The following is a 25,305-nucleotide window of genomic DNA, read 5'->3' as shown; positions in this document are numbered from 1 at the left end:
GCTGTAGAAAAATAGTTCTAAGGATCTTTCTAAGTTTGAAATGAGAAACATAACTGGGAAAATCAGTACATTTGCCAGACTATCATCTATCCTATATAATAAAGAGGTAATATGCAAATTAACCCTCACACCCTCACAAGATGGCTGCCTATGACCAGGCCAGCAGGGGGGTTAGTGAGGGATGGCCAAACGACTGAACAAGCAGGCTGCGTGGGGTGACCAGGCCAGTGAAGGGAGGGGGCATGAGGGGCGACCAGGCTGGCAAGGGAGGCAGTTAGGAGCGACCAGGCCAGCAGGTAAGGGGCAGTTGGGGGCAACCTGGCCAGCAGCAGGGGGCACTTAGGGGCGATCAAGTTGGTGGGGGGGGATAGTTAGGGACGATCGGGCCGGCACACAGAGGCAGTGAGGGGTGATCAGGATGGCAGGGGGGGCAGAGGCAGTTAGGGGTGACCAGATAGGCAGGCAAGCACGTGAGCGATTAGGAGTCAGCAGTCCAGGATTGTGAGAGGGATGTCCGACTGCAAGTTTAGGGCCGATCGGGATCGGCCCTAAACTGGCAGTCAGACATCCCCCGTGGGGTTCCGGATTGGATAGGGTGCAGACTAGGCTGAGGGGACACCCCCCTGTGCAGAAATTTTGTGCACTGGGCCTCTAGTATATATACTCCTCTCGGGAGTTCAACTGACCTGCAGTTCAATCGCTTGCTATGACATGCACTGACCACCAGGAGGGCGGTGCAAATCATATGTAGTCCTCGGCTGGCAGCTGGCAGCCAGGGAAGGTAGGCCCCCGCCAGCAGCTGGCAGCCGTTAGGTACCCTGCCCATGCACAAATTTCATGCACTGGGCCTCTAGAATAGATATCTATATATCTATATATCTATATATCTAAATTTATTTATTTATTTATTTATTTTTCCATAGTGTTAAGCTATAGAGAACAGCTGAATGAGGATTTAAACTATTAGTTTCTATAATTTTCATTCATAAATTACACATACACATGTGAGCAAGTCTTTATGGCAAAAATTTGTTTTCCCCTCTAAAATTGAGGTAACAATTTTAATAAAAACATTCTCTCCTGAGGCATTAAAATCTATTTTTTTTTATTAATGACAAATGTTCTATAGGAGTGTATTGCTTATCTATTTCTGTGTAACAAATTTTCCTAAAACTTAGTGGCTTAAAACAGTGAACATCATTCATCTTTCATGATTTTTGTGGATCAGAAATTCAGACAGGGTGAAGCTGGGCGTTTCCTTCTGCTCTATGATGTTTAAGGCCTCAGCCAAAATACAAAGCCCTTTTATTTACATTCAGTTGTTGATGATGGCCAACTGAGGGCTTTCATGGAGTCATATTGATTTAGGGCCCACCATAATTTTAATAAACCTGATGGCTGTCCAAAAGTTTAACAATATGAAAGTTTACTATTGGCACACAATAAAAATACCAAAATTTGGAACATGTGAGATAAGCTTGACTAAATTAAAGTTACTTTTTACATTTTATAGTTTTGTTTAACATTTCCAGAATATAGTTATTTCATTTCTATTTCTGTATTCTTTCTCAAGTCAGTTATTAATTCAGGATATTAATAATTTTTATGCAATTCTTAACATATTTTAAAATGATTCCCAAGATAATATTATTCTTACATAATATGGTTGTAGAATATTTTAAGTTTAAATTGTTATTTAAATTATTTATTAATTAATTTGAAGGTCTTTGCTTCCAGCTTTTGCCAATTCTTCTTTCTCATCCAAACTTTCACTATAATTTCTGTTTTTGTAATATAATGAGAATTTTGTTTCATTTAATAAAGTAAGCAAGTAAATATAAGATGTATGTGTTGGAAATAGAAGTGTTAAAATTTCTATTTATTTAGTTATTTGTTTATTGGGGTGATGTTGGTTAACAAGACCATATAGGTTTCAAGTGTACAACACAACAAAACATCATCTGCACCCTGCATCTTGTGCCCATCACCAAAAGTAAAATATCTTTCTGTCCCCAGCCCACTCCCCCTCCCCCCACTTTGCCTACCTCCATCTACCCCACCCCTTTTCTCTCTGGCTGTCACCATACTGTTATCCGTGTCTATGTGCTTTATGTATATATGGTTTCACTTATATGTGGAATGTAGGAATAAAACGAAAACAGACTTATAGACCAAAAGAATGGTTACCAGAAGGAATGGGTGGAAGGATGGGTGAAGAGGGGAAGAGGAATATAGTCAAGAATATTGTGATAAGTTTATATGGTGACAGATAATTACTAGAATTAGTGAGGTGATCACATTGTAAGGTATATGATGTTAAATAATTTTATTATTCACAGGAAACTTATATTGTTAATGTAAGTATATACCAGAAATACTTAAATTAAAATAAATAAGTACATGGAATGAATCCAGAAATTATTTCTACTCTGCCCCAATAATCACAGATTTTTTATTTAGAGGCTCTCAGAAGGTTTTATCATTTTTGGTCTTCATAATATTATAACTACCTAAAGTATTTTTTGTTTGGAAAATCTGTACTTCCCGTTTATTATTCCATTCACTTTGTTTGAAGTCATAACTTCTCTATTACTTAATTGCCTAACTTGCATTTATTACACTAATTCTTTTATCTCATGATAAATGAAATTTAAAGATATTGAAACTTGAGTGTAATTTAATTTCAGCTAAATATAAAAGCTTAATCATTTAAATGGAGCTCCCAACCATCCATCTTCAGACAGGTTCATTAATTGTCACTTTTTTTAATAGAACAATTATTGGGGGTTATTTTCTTATTGGCCTAGTTATTCATTTTTTAATGCCTTATACCTTTGAGTGCATTGTCATTTATCCCAGCCTCTAGATTATACAAATTAAGTAATCATATTCAAATTACCTTGAGTAAACAAATGTTCTTATTTTTGAGATTTTTCTTACTTACAGCATTTTCTCTATTTCTTTTTTTTTAATAACTCCACTTTCTCCTATAGAAAGCTAAGTAGGTGCTTTCACCTAATCTGGTCAGAGGGTGACTGCTCTAATATTTGAGAAATATCTCTAACCCAGTGATTCTCAGTGTGCAGTAAGAATTTTTAATACATGAAATACCTGACTGTTTAGTTAGGGGAACTGACCTCTTTTTCCTTAGATTGTCAAATAAAAAAATGACAAGAGCCAACACAACAATAGCCATGTGGTGTGAATGAATCAAAATTATACCAATATTTTGTCAAATCAGCCAAAACTATATTTTTGGATGGGCCGCAGAAGTTTAGTAATTTTTTCATGTGCGCCATGAGATGAAAAAGCTTGAAAATCAGTACTCTAGAAGATTAAATCAAAACTTCATTAACACATTTTTGTGGGGTGGGGTCACTTCTCTCTAGCCCAGAGTTAAACCCTGTCAATTCAGCATGTTTCTTGGAACATATCAGTAGTTCACTAAATGTTTACTGAATAAGCAAATGTTATCTCAGAGAAGTAAATCAATGTTCTTAGTCTAATTCTTCTCTAGCAGTGGTTGGGCAACAGTGCAAATTTAAACTGTAATAGAGTTCTCTGCTCTCACCTGTGATGGAATTGTCTGTCAGAGATACAAAGCTCATGCCAAGAATAAGTAGAGAAAATTAAAATGTTTTTTTTTACAAAGAAAGAAAATCTGCCTTATGGCATAGAGACGGTGAGGAAACCAGATCCCCTCCTGGAACCACTGTGAACATTCTTATCTCTTGAGCACCACAGGATCGTTTCAATTTCAGCTCTACTTAAAATGGTCATCTATTTTATGTTATTATTTTTAAATAGGTTTCTATTGATTTAAGAGAGAGAAAGGGAGAGGGACATAGAGAGAGAAACATTGATGAGAGAAACATCAATTATCATGGATCAGCTGCCTCCTACATGCCCCATCCTGGGCGTGTGTCCTGACCTGGAATGGAACCCACAATCTTTGGGTGTACAAGGTCAACTCTCCAACCAACTGAGCCACTCGGCCTGGCAAAATGGTTATCTATTTTACTTATTTACTAGAGGCCCAGTGCACAAAATGTGTGCATGAGGGGTGGTCCCCTCAGCCCAGACTGCACCCTCTCCAATCCAGGACCCCTCAGTGGATGACTGGCTGTCAGTTTAGGCCCGATGCCCAGGATTGGGTCTAAACCAGTAGTCGGACATCCCTCTCACAATTCAGGACCGCTGGCTCCTAACTGCTCACCTACCTGCCTGCCTGAATGCCCCTAACTGGTCCCCTGCCAGCCTGATCACCCCTAACTGCCTCTGCCTGCCAACATGATTACTCCTAACTGGCCCCCCTGCTGGTCTGGTTGCCCCCAACTGTCCCCTCATTGGCCTGGTCACCCCCAACTGTCCCCCCCGCCAGCTTGGTTGCCCCTCATAGCCTCCCTGCCAGGGTGGTTGCCTCCAACTGTGCCCCCTGCTGGCCTGGTCACCCTTCACTGCTCCCCACTGCCAGCCTGGTCGCTCCATGGAGCCTGCTGTCCAGTCATTTTGTCACTCCTCACTGCCCCCCTGCTGGCCTGTTTGCCCCACGAAGCCTGCTGCTCAGTCATTTGGTCATCCCTCACTAACCCCCCTGCTGGCCTTGTCACCCCACTCAGACTGTTCGGTCATCCATTTGGTTGTTTCGGATGTGACAGCACCTGGCTCTTTATATATATAATCTATATATTTTTATTGATTTCAGAGAGGAAGAGAAAGAGAGAGAGAGAGAGAGAGAGAGAGAGAGAGAGAGAGAGAGAAACATCAATGATGAGAGAGAAGCATTGATTGGCTGCCTCCTGCACACTCCCTGCTGGGGATTGAGCTTGCAACCCAGGTATGTGCCCTTAACCAGGATTGAACCAGGGACCTGTCAGTCTGCAGGCCAATGCTCTATCCACTGAGCCAAACCAGCTAGGGCTGGCCATCTATTTTATACCTCATACTCTAGCCCTGAGCAGATTAGTAACTCAGCAAATATTTTTATAGGAAAATTGGAGAACCTGGGATCATTTCTCACACCTTTCTCTTTCAGATCATGGCCCAACCATTGTATTTTTGTCTTCCCTTTCATAAATGTGTGCTGTTCGTGTAGTATTTCCCTTTCTACACAGGGGTGGAAGTTAATTTGTTGTCTAGCTCTTAGTTCTTGAAATGAATACTTAGATCAGTGGTCAATGGCTTTTTTATTTATAATCAAATCTAATATCACTTCCAGCACCAACGGTTTTCATGTTTTGCTACACTTTTATTTCCACTGGCAAATTCCTTCCTCAGAGTACTCATTTTTATAAAATGTCACATGGGCTTATCACTGGAAGACAAGGGAGCAATGCAGCTACACACTTTGAGGTCTGTGCTTAACCTGAGCACCAATCATTGACCAATCATTGACAGACTTACAAAGAAGCAATATGTGTGTAACTGATCATGAAGCACACCTATTATTTGTGTAGTGATGTGTGGACTGAAGAGCTAGTAGAGAAATTTATACTTTATACAATTATAGCTGATATATCATGCTAACTGAGATTTGAAACATATGTTTGGTGGTATCTGGTGTTATTTAACTAAATCATGTAACTGAAATTTTTGCATATCAGAATCATGTAAAATGAAGATTATATATATAATAAAAGCCTAATATGCTAAGTGTCCGGTCGTCCGTTCAACCAAAGCATAATATGCTAATGATATGCTAAAGCTGCTTAACCACTCACTATGACGTGCACTGACCACGTGCATTGCTCAGCCAGAAGCTGGGCTCACAGTTGGTAAGCGCAGTGGCCTTGGTGAGAGCCTCTCCCATCTCTGCAGCAGTTGGACATCCCTCAAGGGCTCCCGGACTGCAAGAGGGTGCAGACTGGGCTTAGAAACACCCCCCTACCCCCCGAGCGCACAAATTTCATGCACCAGGCCTCTAGTATATTTAATTTATTAGCTATCAGGAAAATGAAAATGAAAATGTAATATCACTATACACTTACAGGAATAGCCATGGTAGGCAGAATTCTAAGATGACACATGACTGTAGCCCTGGTATAATTACTTCCACTGGGAAAATTATAGGACTTCACTACTATAATTACGTTATGTTACATGGTAAAAGAGATTTTGCAGCTATAATTAAGATTATTAATCAGTTGACTTTGAGGTAATAAAAAAGGATATAATCTAGACTAATCACATGAGTCCTTTAAAAGCAGAGGAATATTTTCCACAGCTGTTAGGAAAAAAGAAATTAGATCTGAAGCATGAGAAGTTCTCAATGTAAGGGGTGTTCTCCATTGCTGGGATAGACATGCTGTGGGTCACTGGCCGGCAGGGAACTCAGAATAGATCTTGACCACTAGCCAGCAAGGCAAAGGAGACCTGTATCCCAGTACTGCATGCTAAATTTTGCTAGCAACACATACAAGCTCAGAAATGGATTCTTGACCCATAGACTTTAGATAAGAGCAAAGATTGGCTACCATCTTGACAATGGCCTGGAGGGACTTTAATCAGAGAACACAATGGAGCCTTCCTAGATTGCTAACATGAAGATCTATGATATTAAATGTATATTGTTTTAAGATGCTAAATTTGGATATAGCAATAAAATTAATACAATATTAAATTTTTAAAAAGAAAAAACCTGACAGAACCAAGTGTTGGTACAGATGCAGAACTACTGAAATTCTTATTCTATTTTGGGGAATGCAAGTTAGTACAATCAGTTGAGAAAAGCTGAACAAACATAAAACATACGAATATACCTTAGGAACAATTCATAAGTATTTTTGCAATATAAATTTATTTATGCATCAAAACAGTACAAGGAAGTTTATAGATATTTTGAAGTAGCCCCAGACTAGAAACAATCCAAATGTCTATTACCAATAAAATTAACGTGTGTGTGTGTGTGTGTGTGTGTGTGTGTGCGCGTGCGCGCGCATTGGGTCAGGTAAAAGTAGTTCTGTAGCTGTTCGCATGGAAAATAATTGGGGAAAAAGGAGACATATGTAAAACTTTAGACAATACAAAAAAAATCATGTAGCAAATATATTCATAGAAGGTAAGTCATTTAATTTCTAATATGTGCTCCATAAGGCAAACTAATTAAATTCAGCCTAATAAAGCTGAACTATGGCTGTTTTGTAATAATAATAATAATAATAATAATAATAATAATAACAACAACAACAACTATAATAAGCTCTGTTTTGCATGCTTACGACTCTAAACATACTTTTGCCCCACCATATATATTCATACATATAATGTATTATATATATATATATATATATATATATATATATATATATATATATAGCATTCACTGGAAAGTATAAGAATGAACAAATTGAAATAAGCCACATGAAAGAGTACACCAACAAAAGAGTATGATGTAATTTTTATTAAGGTTAGAAGTAGATAAACTAATCTGTGGTTATATAAGTAATTGTAATGGCTAAGTTTGGAGGCTATAATAGTGATTAGAAAGGGGTACCACAGGATTTTTAGGGTGCTGGTAATGCCCTACTTATTGATTGTAATGCTGATTAAACAGATGTTCTCATGTTGCAAAGATTAATTTAGCTGTGTATGATTTGTGTTCTTCTCACTCTTCAATGAAAAGCTTTTTTTTAATGAAGGACTGTAAAATGTTGGCAACGCCTAGTGAGTGATGACTTAGTTTAGAAAATGATAATTAGGATAATGCAATTATAATGAATGTTTTAGTTAGTTATCTCTTTAATTTGACTGAAAAGAAAAAGTAGAAAAATGGAAAGTGAGACTAGTTAATAAATAACTTTGACATTTACAATGAATTCTTTCAATAACAACAGTTTGCCGGGAGGAATCGTACAACTCTGTAGTCTCATGTGCTGCCGTAGTGCTCACTCCTATGGAACCAACAATAGAAATGAGGAAAGGAGAAGAGCTAAAATTCCCTGAACCTTCCAAACAGTAAGTTGTTCATTTGACTTTTAGAGCTTTGTAAAACTTGTAGATAACTGGATTAGATTGCTCAGAAGTTGCGGTTTATAATGAATGTGTCAATACTGTCATATGGAGAGTGCAGAAGTAAATTTTGCACATTAAATATCAATCTACTGTCTCATGAATAACTTCTGTGGCTTCCAACTTTGTGTGTTTGAACTATATCCCATCCAAGGGTCGTGTTGTTACTTTATCTTAGGAACTCGGGTAAGTAGCCTGAAGCACTTTGTTTCCTTACCTGGGAATGTGGGTGCACTGTTCTTAGATTGCTTATTTTGTAGTTGTAGGATTTAATGCTCTAAAATATGATCAGATTTTAATATAAACTTCCTAGCTTAAAGTTGGTTTGCTTTTTATAATTTAATTTATATTTAAGTTTGATCTAATATGGAATAAGTGATAGTTCTTTTCTTTATTATAATGACAAGAGACCACTAAATCCATGGCCACAAATGTGAGCTATATGGGCTTGACATATCAAATAAACTAGGATTATTTCTGAGTATGCATTTAATAAGTGAAAAAGGAAAAACTACTGATGATTTTCCAGTGAAAGTAGTGCCATGCCTGCTTGAATTTGGGAAAGAGGTGATGAATGATGTTGCCAAGGATTGCTGGCTGACCACTTCATCAGTGAGGAAGCGTTACCTTAAAGCACCTGTTATTTTTCCCCATTGATAACACTGTATAATAATGTTTGTTTCTTGATGCCTTTCTACTGAATAAACTCCTGAAGACAGAGTTCTCTGGAACGAAAATGCCTGCTACTCTTTCTGAAATCATTTAGAAAATCCCTTAATGTTACATCTAAGAATGTTGAGTTCAAATGGAGCAATGTATATATTTGATTGAATGAAAATAGTGTTAATATACTTATTATGAGAGAAGTATTAACCAATTTAGAAAGTAATGATTGTAATTCAGTTTTGATATAATCTAAAAGTGAAAACAATTTAACTGTTCTTAATATAGTCTAATTTTTAGGTTCCAAAAGCCTTTTTTTTTTTTTTGTCTAATGGGAGGAAAATTACATCTCATATACAACAATTGAATTATATTTGAAAACTCAAATGTATTATATATAGTGTCACCAAAAATATATACACACTTTAAGAGCTGATAGCTAAATTTTGAAAATGAAATGTAGTTTCATAAACACTACTTTTATAATTATTCAAACTGTGTTTGTAGTAAGATATTAGAATGCTGTAAGTTGAGACATTATCTTTGAATAACTAGTATTTCCTTTAAATTAATGATGGAATTATTTCTCTATGTAAAATTTTACCTTTAATTGTACAGGCTTTGCATGATAAATGCATAAAAATCCATTGAGTCTTTGAAACATAGGACTCATAGAGTCATATAATTCAAATCTCAGCATATCTGTTGCTAAGAAGTGCAGTAATCTCAGTATACAAGCTTCTGAATACATAAGAGTTTACATAAGAAAAAATATGTAAGATAATGTATCTTTGAGGATGTCATAATCTAGGTAAAGAGGTAAAATATGCACCTAAGAGATCAATGGTAGTATAAAGGCAACAGATGCTATTTATCTAATGTAAGGTATTGATTTGGGTTGGACATATGATTATTTAACGCTAGGCCACATTTATTGATATATTGATATAAATTCATGAAAACAAACTTAGAATATTGGTCTTAATTATACCATTGTATTGATATATGATTTTAGAATGTCAGAAATATTTTATGACTGAAATATTTTATATAACCCTACCAACTTTTAGTCATAGTCTGGGGGAAAATATTCTAATTTTTACAAATAGTTTTTAAATATTCTCATGTATTTATAATTTTGTAGACATTTTCTGTAAGGAATAAAGGAAGAATAATGCATTTCAGTTAGGAATGAAATATACATTTTTCAGCATAGCAAGCTATAGGGAGAAAATATCTAAATCCTTTAGGAAGGAAAGCTGCATTCTGAGCACTATAGTGAGAACATGCAGACCTGTTCTCTTGTTGATATATCTAAAGATCATCTTCATTCAGAAAACAAAGGTACAGATTTTACTTTACTTTTTAGTCTGGTCTGATAGGTAGCTCAGAATACCATGGAAAGGGTAAATTTGCTAGAAAAAAAAAATCTTTGTGATCCAAAAAGAGTATACAGTTTTTAATTACTTGTTATAAGCATGGGATGTTGGGATCAAAAAGCTGTGAATGCAGAGCTTTATAAAATTATAAAATCTTAATGTTAAAAATATGTCCACATATCCAGCCACACTCTCATGTTACTCAAACTTATACATTCCTCAAATCACAATTATGGGCTTTGAGCAGCTTATGACATGTACATAAAATTCAAACTCTGAAGAGGACAATAGAAACCATATTGATGATTAGTTTTGAATTTTATTTTGTGTTTTTATTAGAAATATTTGTTGAAATGCATGTACTCTGTCTATATATATCTTGACTCAACATCTGAAATAAAAGCATTTTATGGTCATTGTAAATTTAGAAAGATAGAGGTGAATATGAGAGAGATAAATTATTCTATTACTTTTGTCAATTTCCATGTTTTTATTTTATATAGAGAAATCTAAACTTCCTAAGACATTTGGTTTATTGTTTCAATTTGTTGAAATGATGCATTAGCTAAATAAGCTGTATGCACTCCAGGTTCAAGACCCCCTTGTAGTGCTTCATTTATTGACATAAAGTTTGAGCTGCTTCTGAAAGGGTGAAGATGCCATCATTTAGTACAGAATGCCATATATTTAAGAAGGGCTAAAAGTAACCTATTTTACTTGGATAGGTTCTTAAGAACAAACATTTAAAGTTCTGTCAGCTCTTTTTATTTTATCTGAATGAATAATGTATTATTAAATTTGGAAAAGCTTAAGTACTTTCTAATGTCATCTATAAAGTTGTTACACAAACTCTGTAGCCCTACGGAAGACACATCAAAGACTCCTCTTATCATCTAATCTTCAACTCTATGAATTTCAGGGGAACATATTTATTTATGATTTTAGGCACACATTTACTCATCTAATTCTTGAGTATTTGCTTTGTTCTTGGCACTGTGCTCAGGGCTGGGGATTTGGTGTTGAAAACCAAGTGCTGTCTCATAAACTTAAGAGTATAGTCAGAGAGACACACATTAATTGATTGCATCAAGAAATACAAGACTGTAGATGTAACAGTAGCTATAATGTAGAGGTAGTATCCTGTTATAAGGGCTTTAATATGGGGCTTTAACATAACCAAGGGCATCAGGGAAAAGTTCTCTGAGGAACTAATTCTTGAGCTAAGATCTGAAGGATATCAGTTAATTATGTGAAAAGGCAAAGGAAGAATTTTCCAGCACAGATAACAGCTTGTCCAAACACTCTGTAAAGACTGGGAGCAGGAAAAAATTGAAAGAAGGTTTGGGAGAAGTAAAAAGAATTGAAAAATTTATTTTTAACCAGGCCCCAGATGGTGTGATCTTTTAAAAACCTCATCCTGTGTCCTTATGACGAATATATTGGGTGTGGCGAGGGGAGTGGTGTGAAGACAGTGTTTTGAAAGAGTCAATTTGTTATCATTTCTTCCCAACTCCAGGTTCAGTGATTTTCCATTGGAAGCTTGAAATTAGCCATGGTGGATGTATTTACACCATAGCAATGGGTAGATCTTGCAAATCAGGATTTTCCCTTCTCCCAAAGAGCTGGTCATTATCCATTTTCTAGCACACTACTGGTGTCTATAGTGAGACCATTTCGTGGTTTCTGAGAGTAGCATTGATTAGGGTACTGACATTGGACATGGTGAAATGTGAAAAGGGAACTGAGCCAATATGCATTTCAGAACCTAGGCAAATTAAATATGGTTATAAAACTTTCTATATATTACCAAGTAATTCCATTAAGATTGGAGAAGAAATATGTATATTACTAATTGCAATTATGATGAAATAATGTAATATTATGAAAATCCTAACATGTTATTTTGAATTAGTAATAGTCTAGGCAAGGGAGACCTCTGGTATTATTTTAATTTATACTGAATATTATCAATAGAACTATGTAAGTGTGAAACCTATAAATGTACTTTCCACAAAATTCCTTTCTGAATCATTGCCATTGATTCTCACTGAAAATTCACATGAGTATCAGTAAATTCCACTTAGGTTCTTATTGAAATTCTTATGATTCTTTACTAATAAATTTTCTTCTATACTTAGACTTTAGCCTTTATTTATCTTCCATTACTTAGTACCTTAAAACTCTCCCATTTGAAAAAGTCAGAAATTAAAGCATGACATAAATGGAATCAGTTTGAGGCCCCTCATTCAAGGCTTTTTTCACGCAGCATGTTTTTTGAGATTTATCCATGTTGTTGCATGTGCCAGGGTTTGTGCCCTTTTATTAGTGAGCAGTGTTGTACGGCATGGATGCATCACCATTTGGTTATTTATTCAGTCCTGTCCTCTTTGGATCATGCTTTGCAACGTCACTGAATCATGGAACCACAGGGCCTTTGGGTGTGGAAGAGAGGTCATAAAGACCATCTTCATCTAACCCTTCCCTTACACTACTGGTATCTAGTGCTTGGTACACTGAAAATGAATTTGCCCACCCCCTGCTTGACACCTTTGATGACAGTTTATTCCCTTAGAGCAGTGGTTCTCAACCTTCTGGCCCTTTAAATACAGTTCCCGATGTTGTGACCCAATCATAAAATTATTCTCGTTGCTACTTCATAACTGTAATGTTGCTACTGTTATGAATCGTAATGTAAATATCTGATATGCAGGATGGTCTTAGGCAACCCCTGTGAAAGGGTCGTTCGACTGCCAAAGGGGTCGTGACCCACAGATTGAGAACCGCTGCCTTAGAGGATCTTGGCCAGCCTGTCCTGTTAGGAAACTCTTCTTCATTTTCAGCACATGTCAACCTCCCTAGACCATTTCACAAAGGCCCTAGTTCTTGTCCTGGGACCAGTCAGGCACAGTAAGCTTCCTCCTCACCACCACAGGCCATAGGTATCCAGAAGGCACATCCACCACCCAGCAGTGTGCTGATAAATGTTTGACTTACAATGCTAGTTATTTTTATTAGTAGTGGATAATATTCCATCATATAACTGTATCAAAATGTATTTATTCAGTCTCCTGTTAATAAGCATATACACAGTTTGCAATGCTTATTTTATAAATAGTTCTTCTATGAACATTTATGGGCTCCTGGAGCCAGTGTGAGGTTTCTTTGGGAGTGGGATGGTAGGGTTGTAAGGCACATACGTCTTTGAATTCAACAGACAATGCTAAATCATTCACCAGAACTCCTCATGGTTCACACTCTTGCCCACAGTTAGCCTTGTGAGGCTCTATACTTTCACCAGTCTTAGGGGTGTGAACTGGCATTGTGGTTTTGATTTACATAGACTTATTTTTAGTCATGTAGTGTATCTTTGCAAGTGTTTATTGGACATTTGTGTTTCCTGTCTCATAAACGGCCTATCCATCTCTTTTTGTTCATTTTTTTATTGGCAATTTGTCTTTTCTCTATATCTATTAGGAGAAGTTCTCTTTTTATATTCTGATCTCATCTCTAAACTTGGGTTGCTATGTGCATTGCAAAACTTTCTTCCAGGTTGGGGGATATCTCTTAAGAAGTTGTGACTTTTAATCAAAAAATTTATTTAAAACAAAAGAAATAGAGGCATGAATTTGATAAATATCTGATACATACTACTATGAATATGAAACAGCCCTCTTCCCATGCAAGTTTTTAAAGAAATTGTACCTGTTTTATGAATTGGTCAATTTAAGGGTAGAAACAGCTATCAGAAGACTTATGTGGAGAGACTTCTGTGCAGAGAGTTGTTGCCTAAATGTCAGTCACAGCTTTTGGAGCAGAAGTTGGAGCTGGGAAGAGTAATCTTCTAATCTCAAGCCTAATGCAGAGTCTTTGGGGAAATCATTCAAAGAGTTTCAGATGTATTCTCTGCAGTTGGAAACACAATGGACAGATCTGATTTATGTCTGGAAAAAGGAAGTAAAATCTAGAGGATTAAGATTGGCCAGCCAACTGCTTACTAATGTTGATTTTCATTAATGACACCTCCAGACTTTTTAAACTTCAGGCCTCACAAAACCTGAATCTGTTTCTTAATACCAGCCCCTTAGATCTAGGCAGTCAGGGATCTTGCCTTGGATTCTGCACGTGAAAGGATTGAGTTATATCCTTTCTCTGGCTGTGCCTCTTTTCACAAGGCAAAAGTTCCAGAGTTAAGGGTTCTTAGGAACCAGAAGTCAGTGCCTCCTGCACCAGAGTGCTGGGGTTTCCCTGCTCAAATGGCCCTGGGTCCTCCCCAAGTGTTGTACTGCCCATGGCCCCGAAGGCTGCAAGGAACAGCTGATGACAGTGGTGGTGGACGGAGCTGGGGCACTCACCCTTTGAGGCCAGATTGTATAGGAAGAAGCCCAGGGTCCAAAGGAAAGGGGAAGGTTAGGTGTTTGATCAATTGAGCTATATCAATTTATATATCTTATGAGAGGATCCTTTCATGTTTCATCATACCTATTTACCTCATCAGTCACTGGTTTGTGAAACTAAAAAAATAAGACTCAAGAAAGTTGATTGTTTTCAAACTTCATGTGTTACTCAAGAGCCAGAGGATCTTAATACAAAATAAATACATAAAAATCTCTGGAGAAACTGCTCCCCTTGATTGAGTGTTGTTATTTTATCTCTCTGCTGTTTATTGCTCTCTAGTGAGTCATAATATCTCATCCCTTGTGCAGACAACCTGTCAAGTCAAGAATTCCTATTGTAATATTTGCATCTGGTTTGACAATCCTTCTTTGTGCATCGAACACTCTATGCTATTTTTCAGATGAGTTGGGACAGCCTTGATTAGATGAGTGAAGTGTTTCAGCTCACCAGTGCAGCACAGTACCACTGTGTGCTTTATAGTGTAATATAAATACAATTTGTCAGACCGCTGAAAATGACTGCAGGGCCACCACCATTGTTGTGAAAGTAGCTCTTACACACAGATAAAAGGCATGTTGCCAACCTTCAACTGTCTCTGCTAACATCACCTTGTGGAAGATTTCTGTTTTTAGATGATTAAAGGACTTCACTTGAATTTATTCTATAGCATAAATCATTTAATAACACTGTAAAAATGCTATAGTGTCCACTATTAAATTTTACTTTACCCTTTCCACGGAAGAAGATTGAAAGAGAAATCAAAAGCTTTGAAATTTAATGTATCTCTGCTTAGCAGCCTGAGGAGTGGAGACCATATTGGTAATTTTATTGAAATCAAGTATCCTCGATAAAATAAGGACAATAGCACTCGCTTTGTAAGATTGTTTTAAGTATTCAATGTTTAAATGTAAAACAGGTAGAATAATTTAGGGCACCGGGAAAATAAACAATGAAAGGTAACTGACTTAATATCTCTCCTATGAGTAAGTTGGGGGAGTGGTTGGGGAGGAGGTCTATAACAATATAAATTGTTATATGAAATTTATGATTTTAGATTTTCCTCACTGTACCTAATCATAAGGTGATTATCTGCTTATTATTTATGAAGGCAGTGTTATATTTTTTTCTTCTGCTAGATTTGAGTCTATTTTACAACAAATATTGCCTTTTAAATCTGTAATACTTACCCCAGAGGCCCAGTGCATGAAATTCGTTCACAGGAAGGGTCCCTAGTGGCTGCCGGCTGCTGGCTGCCAGCCAGGGCCTCCCTTCCTGCAGTTGGCTGGCCGGCCCTGCCCCCTGGTGGAACTCCCAGTCAAGGGGACAATTTGCATATTAGGCTTTTATCATATAGGAGAATAATTAGTAGGTACTAAAAAAATACTGGAGACTTGAATATTTTGGAAGTGAAATGCATTATCTTTGATTTAGAAAGTAGAACCAACTATGATAGTTGCTTTACACTATCAAATTGAAAATAAATTTAGGTTTGATTAACACAAAGCCAATATTAATACTTCAATATTAACATATTAAATATTTTAAAAAATTAATATGTCACATGGAATTCAAACAGTAATTTTATCACACATATTGAAAAGAAAGATCTCTGAACAGAGAGTCTGGAAACCTGACTTTCACATCTGGGACAGAGCAGGCTATTTGTATTTCTAAACCATAGTTGCTTATAAAACAACCATTGACAGCACAAACTTCACAGAGAAGTTCTAAGTAGAAAAAGTCTAGGAAAGCATGCTGTAAACTGTGAAGGAGCCCCCTTTTCTTTTTGTTGCTTTTTAGAGGAATACATAATGAAGATTCATGAATATTCTCAAATCTGAAATTAAAGGATCCTCATAATTGATGGGAAAATAAGGGTACTTGTAGACCGACTTAGTCTCATGCACTGCTAAAATATTTGAGCACCTTTATTATGACACTTATGCTTAAAAATATAATTGCCTGTACACTATGCTATCTCTCACAAGACACTGAAGACACTTTTTTTAAAATCCTCACCTGAGGATATGTTTCTATATTTTTAAAGAGAGAGGGAAGGGAAAAGAGAGAAAGAGAGAGAAACTTCAATTAGTTGCCTCCCATATGCGCCCCAACTAGGGACTGAACCTGCAACCTTTTGGTGTATGGAATAATGCTCCAACCAATTGAACCCCCTAGCCAGGGTGAAGACATTATTTGAGGATTAATATTTTCTATCAAATTTTGTCTTTCTTTTTCAATTTCTTATGCTTAGCACAACATTTTCTTTTGTTGGCACTGGATTATTATTTGTTGAATTTATACATATATTGTTTTAATTAATATATTAACTTATTTAATAGCACTTACATAGTTTATAAATGCCATGCACTATTCTAAGCCTTATAAATATTAATTCATTTAATTCTCCTAACAGTGTTATGCTGCATTATTATGCTCAGGTTATTACTTGTGAGGAAACCAAGTCACACAGAGATTAAGTAATTTATCCAAGATGACCCTTTAAAAAAACATTAAATTATACTTTGCTTTTAATTACTTTAATTACTAAATGTTAAACCTGACACATGAGGCAATCATCCTTTTTTCATATTTACTAATTTTATTAGACTATCATGACCTAAAAAGTATGGATGTCATTATAAACCAAAAATGACTAGCATTTGCAAATCAATAGAATAAATAGAAAAACTAAACAACAAAATTCTTCACAGATGTTTATCACAATCAATCAGTACCTCTTCATTTGTACATATATTTCTACTAAAATGAGCCAGGAAGAAATTTTTTTTTTCTTCCTAGAATAAAACCATTTTGTTTTGTTTTGTAATGCTTCTCTCCTAGTTAATGTCATTCATTTTACTAGCTACTTTTTAATACTTGTTTTAGTTTCTCCTTTTTTACATTTCTCTGAAAATAACTTTTATTACATTAATATCAATAAGGTTAAAATAATATTTTTTTGTCAAGGACTAAAAAGGCACATATTAATTTAGAGAGATGTATAAGATGGAAAATAAAGACATGGTGTTCTCTCCAGCCATTGTATCCTGTAAAATGTCACATGCTTTAAGATACATCGCAACTCTGTGCATTAAATAAAATATTGATAAAAACTTTGGCTAGTTTGATAAACTTTTTAAAGGCAGTTGTTGGATGATTTTTACTTTTCTACAGAATTCAGTTTAGTATTTTCTCTGTTATTTGGGACCAGAAATAATGTCATGGTCATGCTTCTGTGTGGCTCTAAAAGGCACAATGAAGCTGCACAAGGAAGAGTACAAAGATAGATTATGGTATAAAGATGGATTTTTATAAAAGCCAATAGATGTAGCGGCTTCTTGTCACTGAAATGTTTATATAACTATCTTATATGCATGATGTAGGTGCATTTAGGCATTATTGGGTTAATGGAACCCAGATCTTTAAAATTTCTTTCGAGATATGTTTCAAACAAGATCAACTGCATTTTTAAAGGTTATTATTATTAAGTCAATTATCTTATACTAGGGGCCTGATGCATGAAAACCTTCCCCTGGTTGTCAGCACAGGCTTCCCTTCGGCACCTGGGACCCAGGGTTCTCTCCTCCGGCCACCAGCAGGCACCCGAGACCCGGGATGGCTTCCCTCAGGCTGCTCGCAGGCACCTGGGAACCAGGCTGGCTTCCCTCTGGCCATGGCTTCGTTAGGAAGGATGTCCAGAATGACATCCAGAAGACATCCGGTCTAATTAGCAATTACCCTTTTATTATAGATTTTATTTAAAGTATTATATTTACTTAAAACAAGATATAACTTAACTTGTCAGTTACAACAACAAGAAAGACAAGTACCATATAATTTCACTCATAAGTGGAAGTTAATGAACAAACTGAACTACCAAGCAAAATAGAGACCGACTGGTAGATAGAGAGCAGGCAGACAACTGGGGGCAGGAGGAGGAATGCTGGGGGGTGGAAGGATTAAGTGAAAAAGAAAAAGAAAGAAAGAACTCATGGACATGGACAACAGTGTGGTTATTGTGGAAGTTTGAGGGGAAGGGCATGGAGGAGGGCATAGAGGGGATAACTGATGCTGAGAAAAATTAAATTAAATTAATATTTTTAAGGCCTCTCATCTCTCACCCTGATGTTCTAACTTGCCATTTTAACATTTCTTTGTGCTATGTAATTTAAAAAAAATTAAAATATGAGTTGAGTATTAAATATTAGTGTATTTATAATAATTTTGTATTTTTAAACATTTGTCATTTGAAAGCTATTCAGTTACATAAAGCTATAAACTTTAATGTCTTCAGAAATAAAATTGTCATATTCCAAATGGAAATTTAAAATTTTTTTCTCTCTTAGTAACACATGATTCTATTTTTTTAAAAATCCTCACCTGAGAATGTTCTTCATTGATTCTAGAGAGAGAGGAAGGGAGAAGGAGAAAGAGAAACACTGATGTGAGAGAAGCATCCATTGGTTGCCTCCCATTTGGGATCTGACCAGAGATTTAACCCACAGCCTGGCTATGTGCCCTGATCAGGAATTAAACCCGTGGCCCTTCAGTGCACAGGAAGATGTGCTAGCCAACTGAGCCACACTGGCCAGGGCCAGAATGGTCTAGTATTTTTTGTCCTCTATTGTCATAAGCTAATTGAGTGAGTTATGTCAGGGACTAAATTAATGAGATTCCAGAATTACATGTTTGTAACTTTTTTTTCATAAGTGTATTATTTTTATTACATTATCAATAACTGAAATTAATCTCAAATTTGATCATCTACTTAGATTGGGGTAATATAATAAAGCTAGAGAAGTATTTTTCCATTTACATATATAAAAATGCTTTTTAGCTAAAAAAAATTCTTAAAATTATTGCATTATATTCAACTGTGTACATATGCTTTATCATTTAATTGGAATAAGAAACAAATTAGCGGCACTGAACAGATTGCTCAGTTGGTTAGTGTTGTCCAGATACACCAAGGTTTTGTGTTTGATCCCCTGTCAGGGCACATAAAAGAATCAACCAATGGGTGCATAAATAAGTTGAACAACAAATTGATGTTTCTGTCTCTCTCCCTCTCTTCCTTCTCTCTCTAAACACAGTAAATAAATAAAATCTTTTTTAAAAAGGAACAAATTAGAAAGTATTTTAAAAATGAATGAACGTTTACTATCAGAAAACTAATAATGTCAAAATATGATGGAAAGCAGCTGGCTGATAGAAGTTTTATTATTTAAATTTAATGTAGTTTCCATATGTTTTATGTCATTAATTACTTGGCAGTTTAAAACTTTTTATCTGGTAAATTATGTGTCATAAAGAAACTATTTTAGAAAACAAAACAAAACACAACAACAACAAGGAATGGCTTGTTATATCTATTGTACTAGTATCCCAACTATTGATCCCATTTTCTTCTATACCTGTAGTTGACCTGGAGGGGAAGATAAATTATTATAAGCTACTTATAGATCCCTGAACTAAATTGAAAAATGAATTATTTCACCCATCACCATAATGGGTTTGAGAATATTATAACAGAACTAGAGGCCCAGTACATGAAATTCATGCACTGGCTGAGGGGAGGTGTCTCTCAGCCCGGCCTGCACCCTCTCGAAGTATGGGACTCCTCGCTCCTACTTCTCGCCTTCTCGTTGCTCCTTATTGCTTGGCTTGCTGTTCCTTAGTGCTACCTCTGCCATGGAGGGAGGAGAGGTTCCTGCCAACACCGCTTCACTCACGAACTAGGGAGAAGCTCCTGCATTGAGCGTCTGCCCCCCTGTGGTCAAAGCACATCATAGCGACTGGTCATTCCACCGTTCAGTCAATTTGCACATTAGGCTTTTATTATATAGGATATTACAATATCTTTTATAGTTTTTATAATTTTAACAAGGCTGACAAAGCTTTAAATGTCATTAGATGACCGAGATACTCAGGAGAGTAACCTTTAACTACTTCATCTGGAGTAAACTGAGAGCAAAATGGAAGTTAAAAAGCAAACTGAATGTTTTGGCAGGTGCTATTGAACAGACTGCTCCCTAAATAATTGTCTTCAGAAATGTGACTGAGTTGATGACCAACTTGTTTCAGGTTGGTCTGATACCCCAGTAAAGAAAGTTTACTGACCATCCATCCCAATATTAACAGTAGGTGGTCTCTGATGCCTGAAGAAATGACTTAAATTTCAAGAGGACAGAGACACTTACATGCATTTCTTATTAGTCAGTACTTTTTTAGGTTATAAATGACAGATGCTCAATTCAGAAAAATCTTAAGGATAAAAACAATAAGTGTAGACCCGCAAGATTTAATATATAAATTTTTTCAAGGAGCGTAGTTCATATTTTCCTGCTGTCTGATCATTTTGTGCCAGTAGAAAGAGTGCTGTTGTCAAAACAGCGGTTGTGTAAACTTTGTACATTTTGTATTCAGTTGGCACAAAAAAAGTCATTCTTTCAATTTCAAGGTTCTGAGATATTACTAGGATAGTTATATTTAGAAATATTAAGTACTGATCAATTCTCCTGTTACAAAATAAACATATAATAAAAAATCAATAAAAACTTTATATTAAAATGACATTATTCTATCTAATAAAGAGGGAATATGCTAATTGACTCTCATGCTGTCGCAAAGATGGCAGCACCCACAGCCAATAAGAAGGGAATATGCTAATTGACTGCCTGGCTCTCAAAGATGGTGGCACCCACAGCCACAATATGGCAGTGCCCAGTCTTCTCAGCCCTGCCAGGGTGGCACACACCTGTCTCTGTAGTCCCCCAGTTCCCTCAGCCCCCCAGCTGCCCAGGGTGGGCCCAAGGCACAGGCAAGCCTCGTATGGCAGCTATCCAGATTCCCAGGGCCAGCCTGAGGTGCAGGCAAACCTAGGATGGTGGCTGTCCCACCGCCCAAGGCCACCTGAGGCTCAGGTAACCAGGATCGGCCAAGGCTTGCACTGCAGGCAGTGGCAGCAGCAGAGGTGTGATGGGGTTGTCACCTTCCCCTGATAGCTGGGTCGCCTCCTGCCCCTGAGGGCTCCCGGACTGTGAGAGGGGGCAGGCCGGGTTAAGGGACGGCCCCTCCAGTGCATGAGTTTTCATGCACTGGGCCTCTAGTCTATAAATATAAAAGCCTAAGTGACCGGAATGACTGGAATGAACAGAACAACTAGAACGACCAGTCGCTATGATGTGCACTGACCACCAGCGGACAGACACTCAGTGCAGGAGCTGCTCCTTGGTGGTCTGTGCACTCCCACAGCCAACCTCCCCCAGCTGGCCAACCTCCCACAGTCCCTCTCTCCTGCCAGCAGGCCCTGATTGACTGATTGGGGCTGGTCCCCAGGCTGGGATGGGGAACTGGGGGTGGGTGGCGGCAGATGTGGCTCCTAACCCAGAGGGGCCAAGGGCTGGCTCCCCTCTTGGGGCTGGCGGCCAACCTTCCATGTCCCGTCCCTCCCCCCAGCCGGCAGGCCCCAATCAGCCCACTGCTTGCCTGCCAATGTGGCAATGTGGTGGTGAGGGAAGGAGGAGGAGGGAGTGAGGGAACCTCGGGGTAGCGGGGTGCCAATGATGGCGGCGTCTGGGTCTGGTATCCATTATAAATGTTACTGTACTTTGTATTAATATTTCTACTTCTTATAGAAGTTACCTTAGAGCAGCGGTTCTCAACCTGTGGGTCGCAACCCCTTTGGGGGTCGAACGACCCTTTCACAGGGGTCACCTAAGACCATTGGAAAACACATATATAATTACAGATTGTTTTTGTGATTAATCACTATGCTTTAGTTATGTTCAGTTTGTAACAATGAAATTGGGGGTCACCACAACATGAGGAACTGCATTAAAGGGTCACGGCATTAGGAAGGTTGAGAACCACTGCCTTAGAGTGATAAACACTTTTAAAACAATCAAAACTACCCAATGAGATACATAGTAATCTGAAAGTAGAAATTTATCAAGCATAAAATAAAACTTCTCTGCCATTAAATTTACAAAATGATGACAAATATAAGTTTTATGTGAACTCATATAACCATTTTTATGTCTAATAGGTCAAAAATTTGTAGAATCAGTATAATATGGTTTCACTGTCTTAAAATTTCATGGAAATCATAAGTAAAAGTGGACCATATGTGTGCTGTTTTCTGTGCTATAATGTAAAGGGAGTTTTGTTGGTAAGCTGCAAGACTCAACCTCAGGCCAGAATCAGTCAACATTTTTATTGTTTTTAATGATTTATGTAATCCCCTTTCAAAACAAATGGGTGGAAAAATGATGCAATTTCTGTGTTAAAAAGTGGTTGTTGTTGTTTTTTTTTAAATATAACCATATGATCTGGCAGTTCCACTTCTGTGTATACATCCAAAAGAATTGCAAATAAGGACACTAACAGATATTTGTACTCTTATGTTCATAGCAGCATATTTACAATAGACAATAGATGGAAGCAACCCAGGTGTCTATTAACATATGAATTGATGAACAAAATGAAGTGTATACATACATGGACTATTATTCAGCCTTAAAAATTATGGAAATACTATTGCTGCAAAGTGTATGGACTTTGAAGGCATTATGCTAAATAGAATAAGCCAGTCATCAAAGGATTCATACTGCTTGATTCTACATGTATGAGGTACTTAGTGTAGTCAAATTCATAAAGACAGAGTAAAACTGTGGTTGCCAGGGGGTGGGGGAAATTGGAATGGGGAGTTATTGTTGAATGGGTTTGGAGTTTCATTTTAGAAAGATAAGTTTTGGAGATGGATTTTGGTAATGATTGCACACGTATTCATTTTGTAGTGCCACCCAACTACAAATTTTAAAATGGTTAGAATTGTAAATTTTATGTTACCGATATTTACACACACACACACACACACACACACACACACACACACACGCAATGGAGAACTCTGTGAAAGATAGTTTTATGCTGGTACAGAGGATCCCTAATTTCATCTTTCAAAGACTAGTGCCAAGCTGATGCTGTTCACTAGAGCAATGGTTAAACACACAGATTCGAAGAGTCTATTCTAGGAGATGTATATTTCCAAACCAACCTTTCTAGTTCGATACGTTCAACATTCCACTCATCTCTCCTGGGTGTCCATAGCATCACAAACTCAGCATGGCCAGTAGGGAATTTTTTGCCTACCAACCATCCCACCAGCTTAAATAAACTATCATAGAGACATTTTTCTAAGACCTGTTTCACCTCATTTGTTAGCTATCAAGTAAATGAACAATTAGCTGTCTACCATCTGCTAATTGGTCATTCCTGAAACCATGGACAGTTTTGACATCAAATCTCTCCAGCAGGTTCTCTCTATATGTACTGCTGCTCCCTTGCAAACCTCTGAGCTGATCACAGTTGCCTCCAAAGTGGAATTCTGCAGTTTTTTTTTTTTCTTGACCCTCCTTTAATTTAGTATTCACAATTCAGAGGTCTTTCAGAAATGAAATATCCTCAAAACTGTTGCTCTTAGTCAAGTTAAACATTTTTTAACATGTCGTTCAGGGCCTTGAATTATCTACCTCCCTTCCACCTCACCCTTGACCCATCTCAGGCCAGCTCCCTATTTCTCTCCCCTCACACTGGATTACAGTTCCCCAAATACATACTTCCTCCTTTTATTTATGGCTGGCATATACAGGGTTCAGCAAAAGTAAGTTTACTATCATTTGTAAGGAAAATAATATAATAATTCAAAAATAATAGTATGAGAATAAACTCTGTGTTTCACATACCACCTACTTTTGCCCTCCCTGTATACTGTTGACTTTGCCTAGAAGTTTCCTCCAATCTTCATACTGACTGACTTGGACTCATCTCCTGTTTTATAGCTCTCTTCTTCAAGTAGGAGCATTCTGTTATGTGCTCTACATTCTGTAGTTTTCCTATACTTTACTTAGCATAAAAGAGTTAAATGTATGAAAATTTTACCAAATCAATCATTGTGAATGGTCCCAAGTCATCAGTCATTTAAGTCCTATTTTTCCTTTATATTCAAATAAAAAAGTCCTATGCTTTACTCCCAAGAACTGTGTTGAATACAAGACCTATTCCTTACCGTTACCCCCATATTTCAGAGAAATAATCAATAATTCCTTTCCTCCTGGTTATGTCTTTCTACAACATTCTGATGTTCCCAAATTGTTGCCTTATCTCAGCTATTTCTGGCTGCTATCTGCAGTGTCCTGCCATCAGTGTACTAAAGTCCCCCTGAAATCCTAACATCTACTGCTTTGGCTATTTTTTTTTTCCTTTCCTCAGTACATTTTTTATCAAGTTCTTTCACCACTTTTCTATTCTCTTCCTACATATACTTCATACTTGCTCCAGAGTTGCCACTTTAAAACACATTATGGGCAATGATATTGGATATCTACAACATCAGTTTTCATCATCTTTCTTACAATAGATCCCTTCTGTTCTGGAATCAGCAATATGCCTGCCACAGATGATGAATCATGTCTGGTCTGAAACTTCACTAGTCATGACAATCCCATTCCCTCTTACTAGGCTTTTGTCTTCAGATGGTTATGTGAGTCAGTTATAGACAATGAGGCATAATGAAAAGTCAGCTAAGGGCTTGAAATATTTTCTTCTTGATACATAGATTAAAAAACGTTCTTCCCTCTTGTCTCCCTTCCTGCTTCTGGTTTTATCAATGAAGACAATACACTTAGACCTATAACACCCATCTTGAGACTTTAAGACTGTTCTTAAATATTTAAAGAGATAAAAAATAAGTTGAGAAGAATGCCAACTCAACCTTTAGCTAGCATACTTTACGTTAGTTAATAATGAATATCCTTATTTTTTATGACATCTTTAGAGGGAATTTCATTTCAGACTA

General features: G+C 37.0%; 1 protein-coding gene across 2 annotated transcripts in view; it reads left to right on the top strand.

Moving 5' to 3' along the window:
* CCSER1 (coiled-coil serine rich protein 1) overlaps positions 1-25,305 on the top strand; it is a 942,549-nt gene that overhangs the window by 271,495 nt on the left and 645,749 nt on the right. For both annotated transcript variants that reach the window (XM_081109402.1, XM_081109401.1), the window contains exon 5: positions 7,833-7,953. In XM_081109402.1, the coding sequence (XP_080965528.1) occupies positions 7,833-7,953 (121 nt within the window). The remainder of the gene's footprint in view (positions 1-7,832; positions 7,954-25,305) is intronic.

Source organism: Myotis nattereri, assembly GCF_964212035.1.
Source record: "Myotis nattereri genome assembly, chromosome: 1".
NCBI lineage: Eukaryota > Metazoa > Chordata > Mammalia > Chiroptera > Vespertilionidae > Myotis > Myotis nattereri.
The sequence above is the reverse complement of the archived record's forward strand: the minus strand, read 5'-3'. Positions and strand labels throughout refer to the sequence as shown.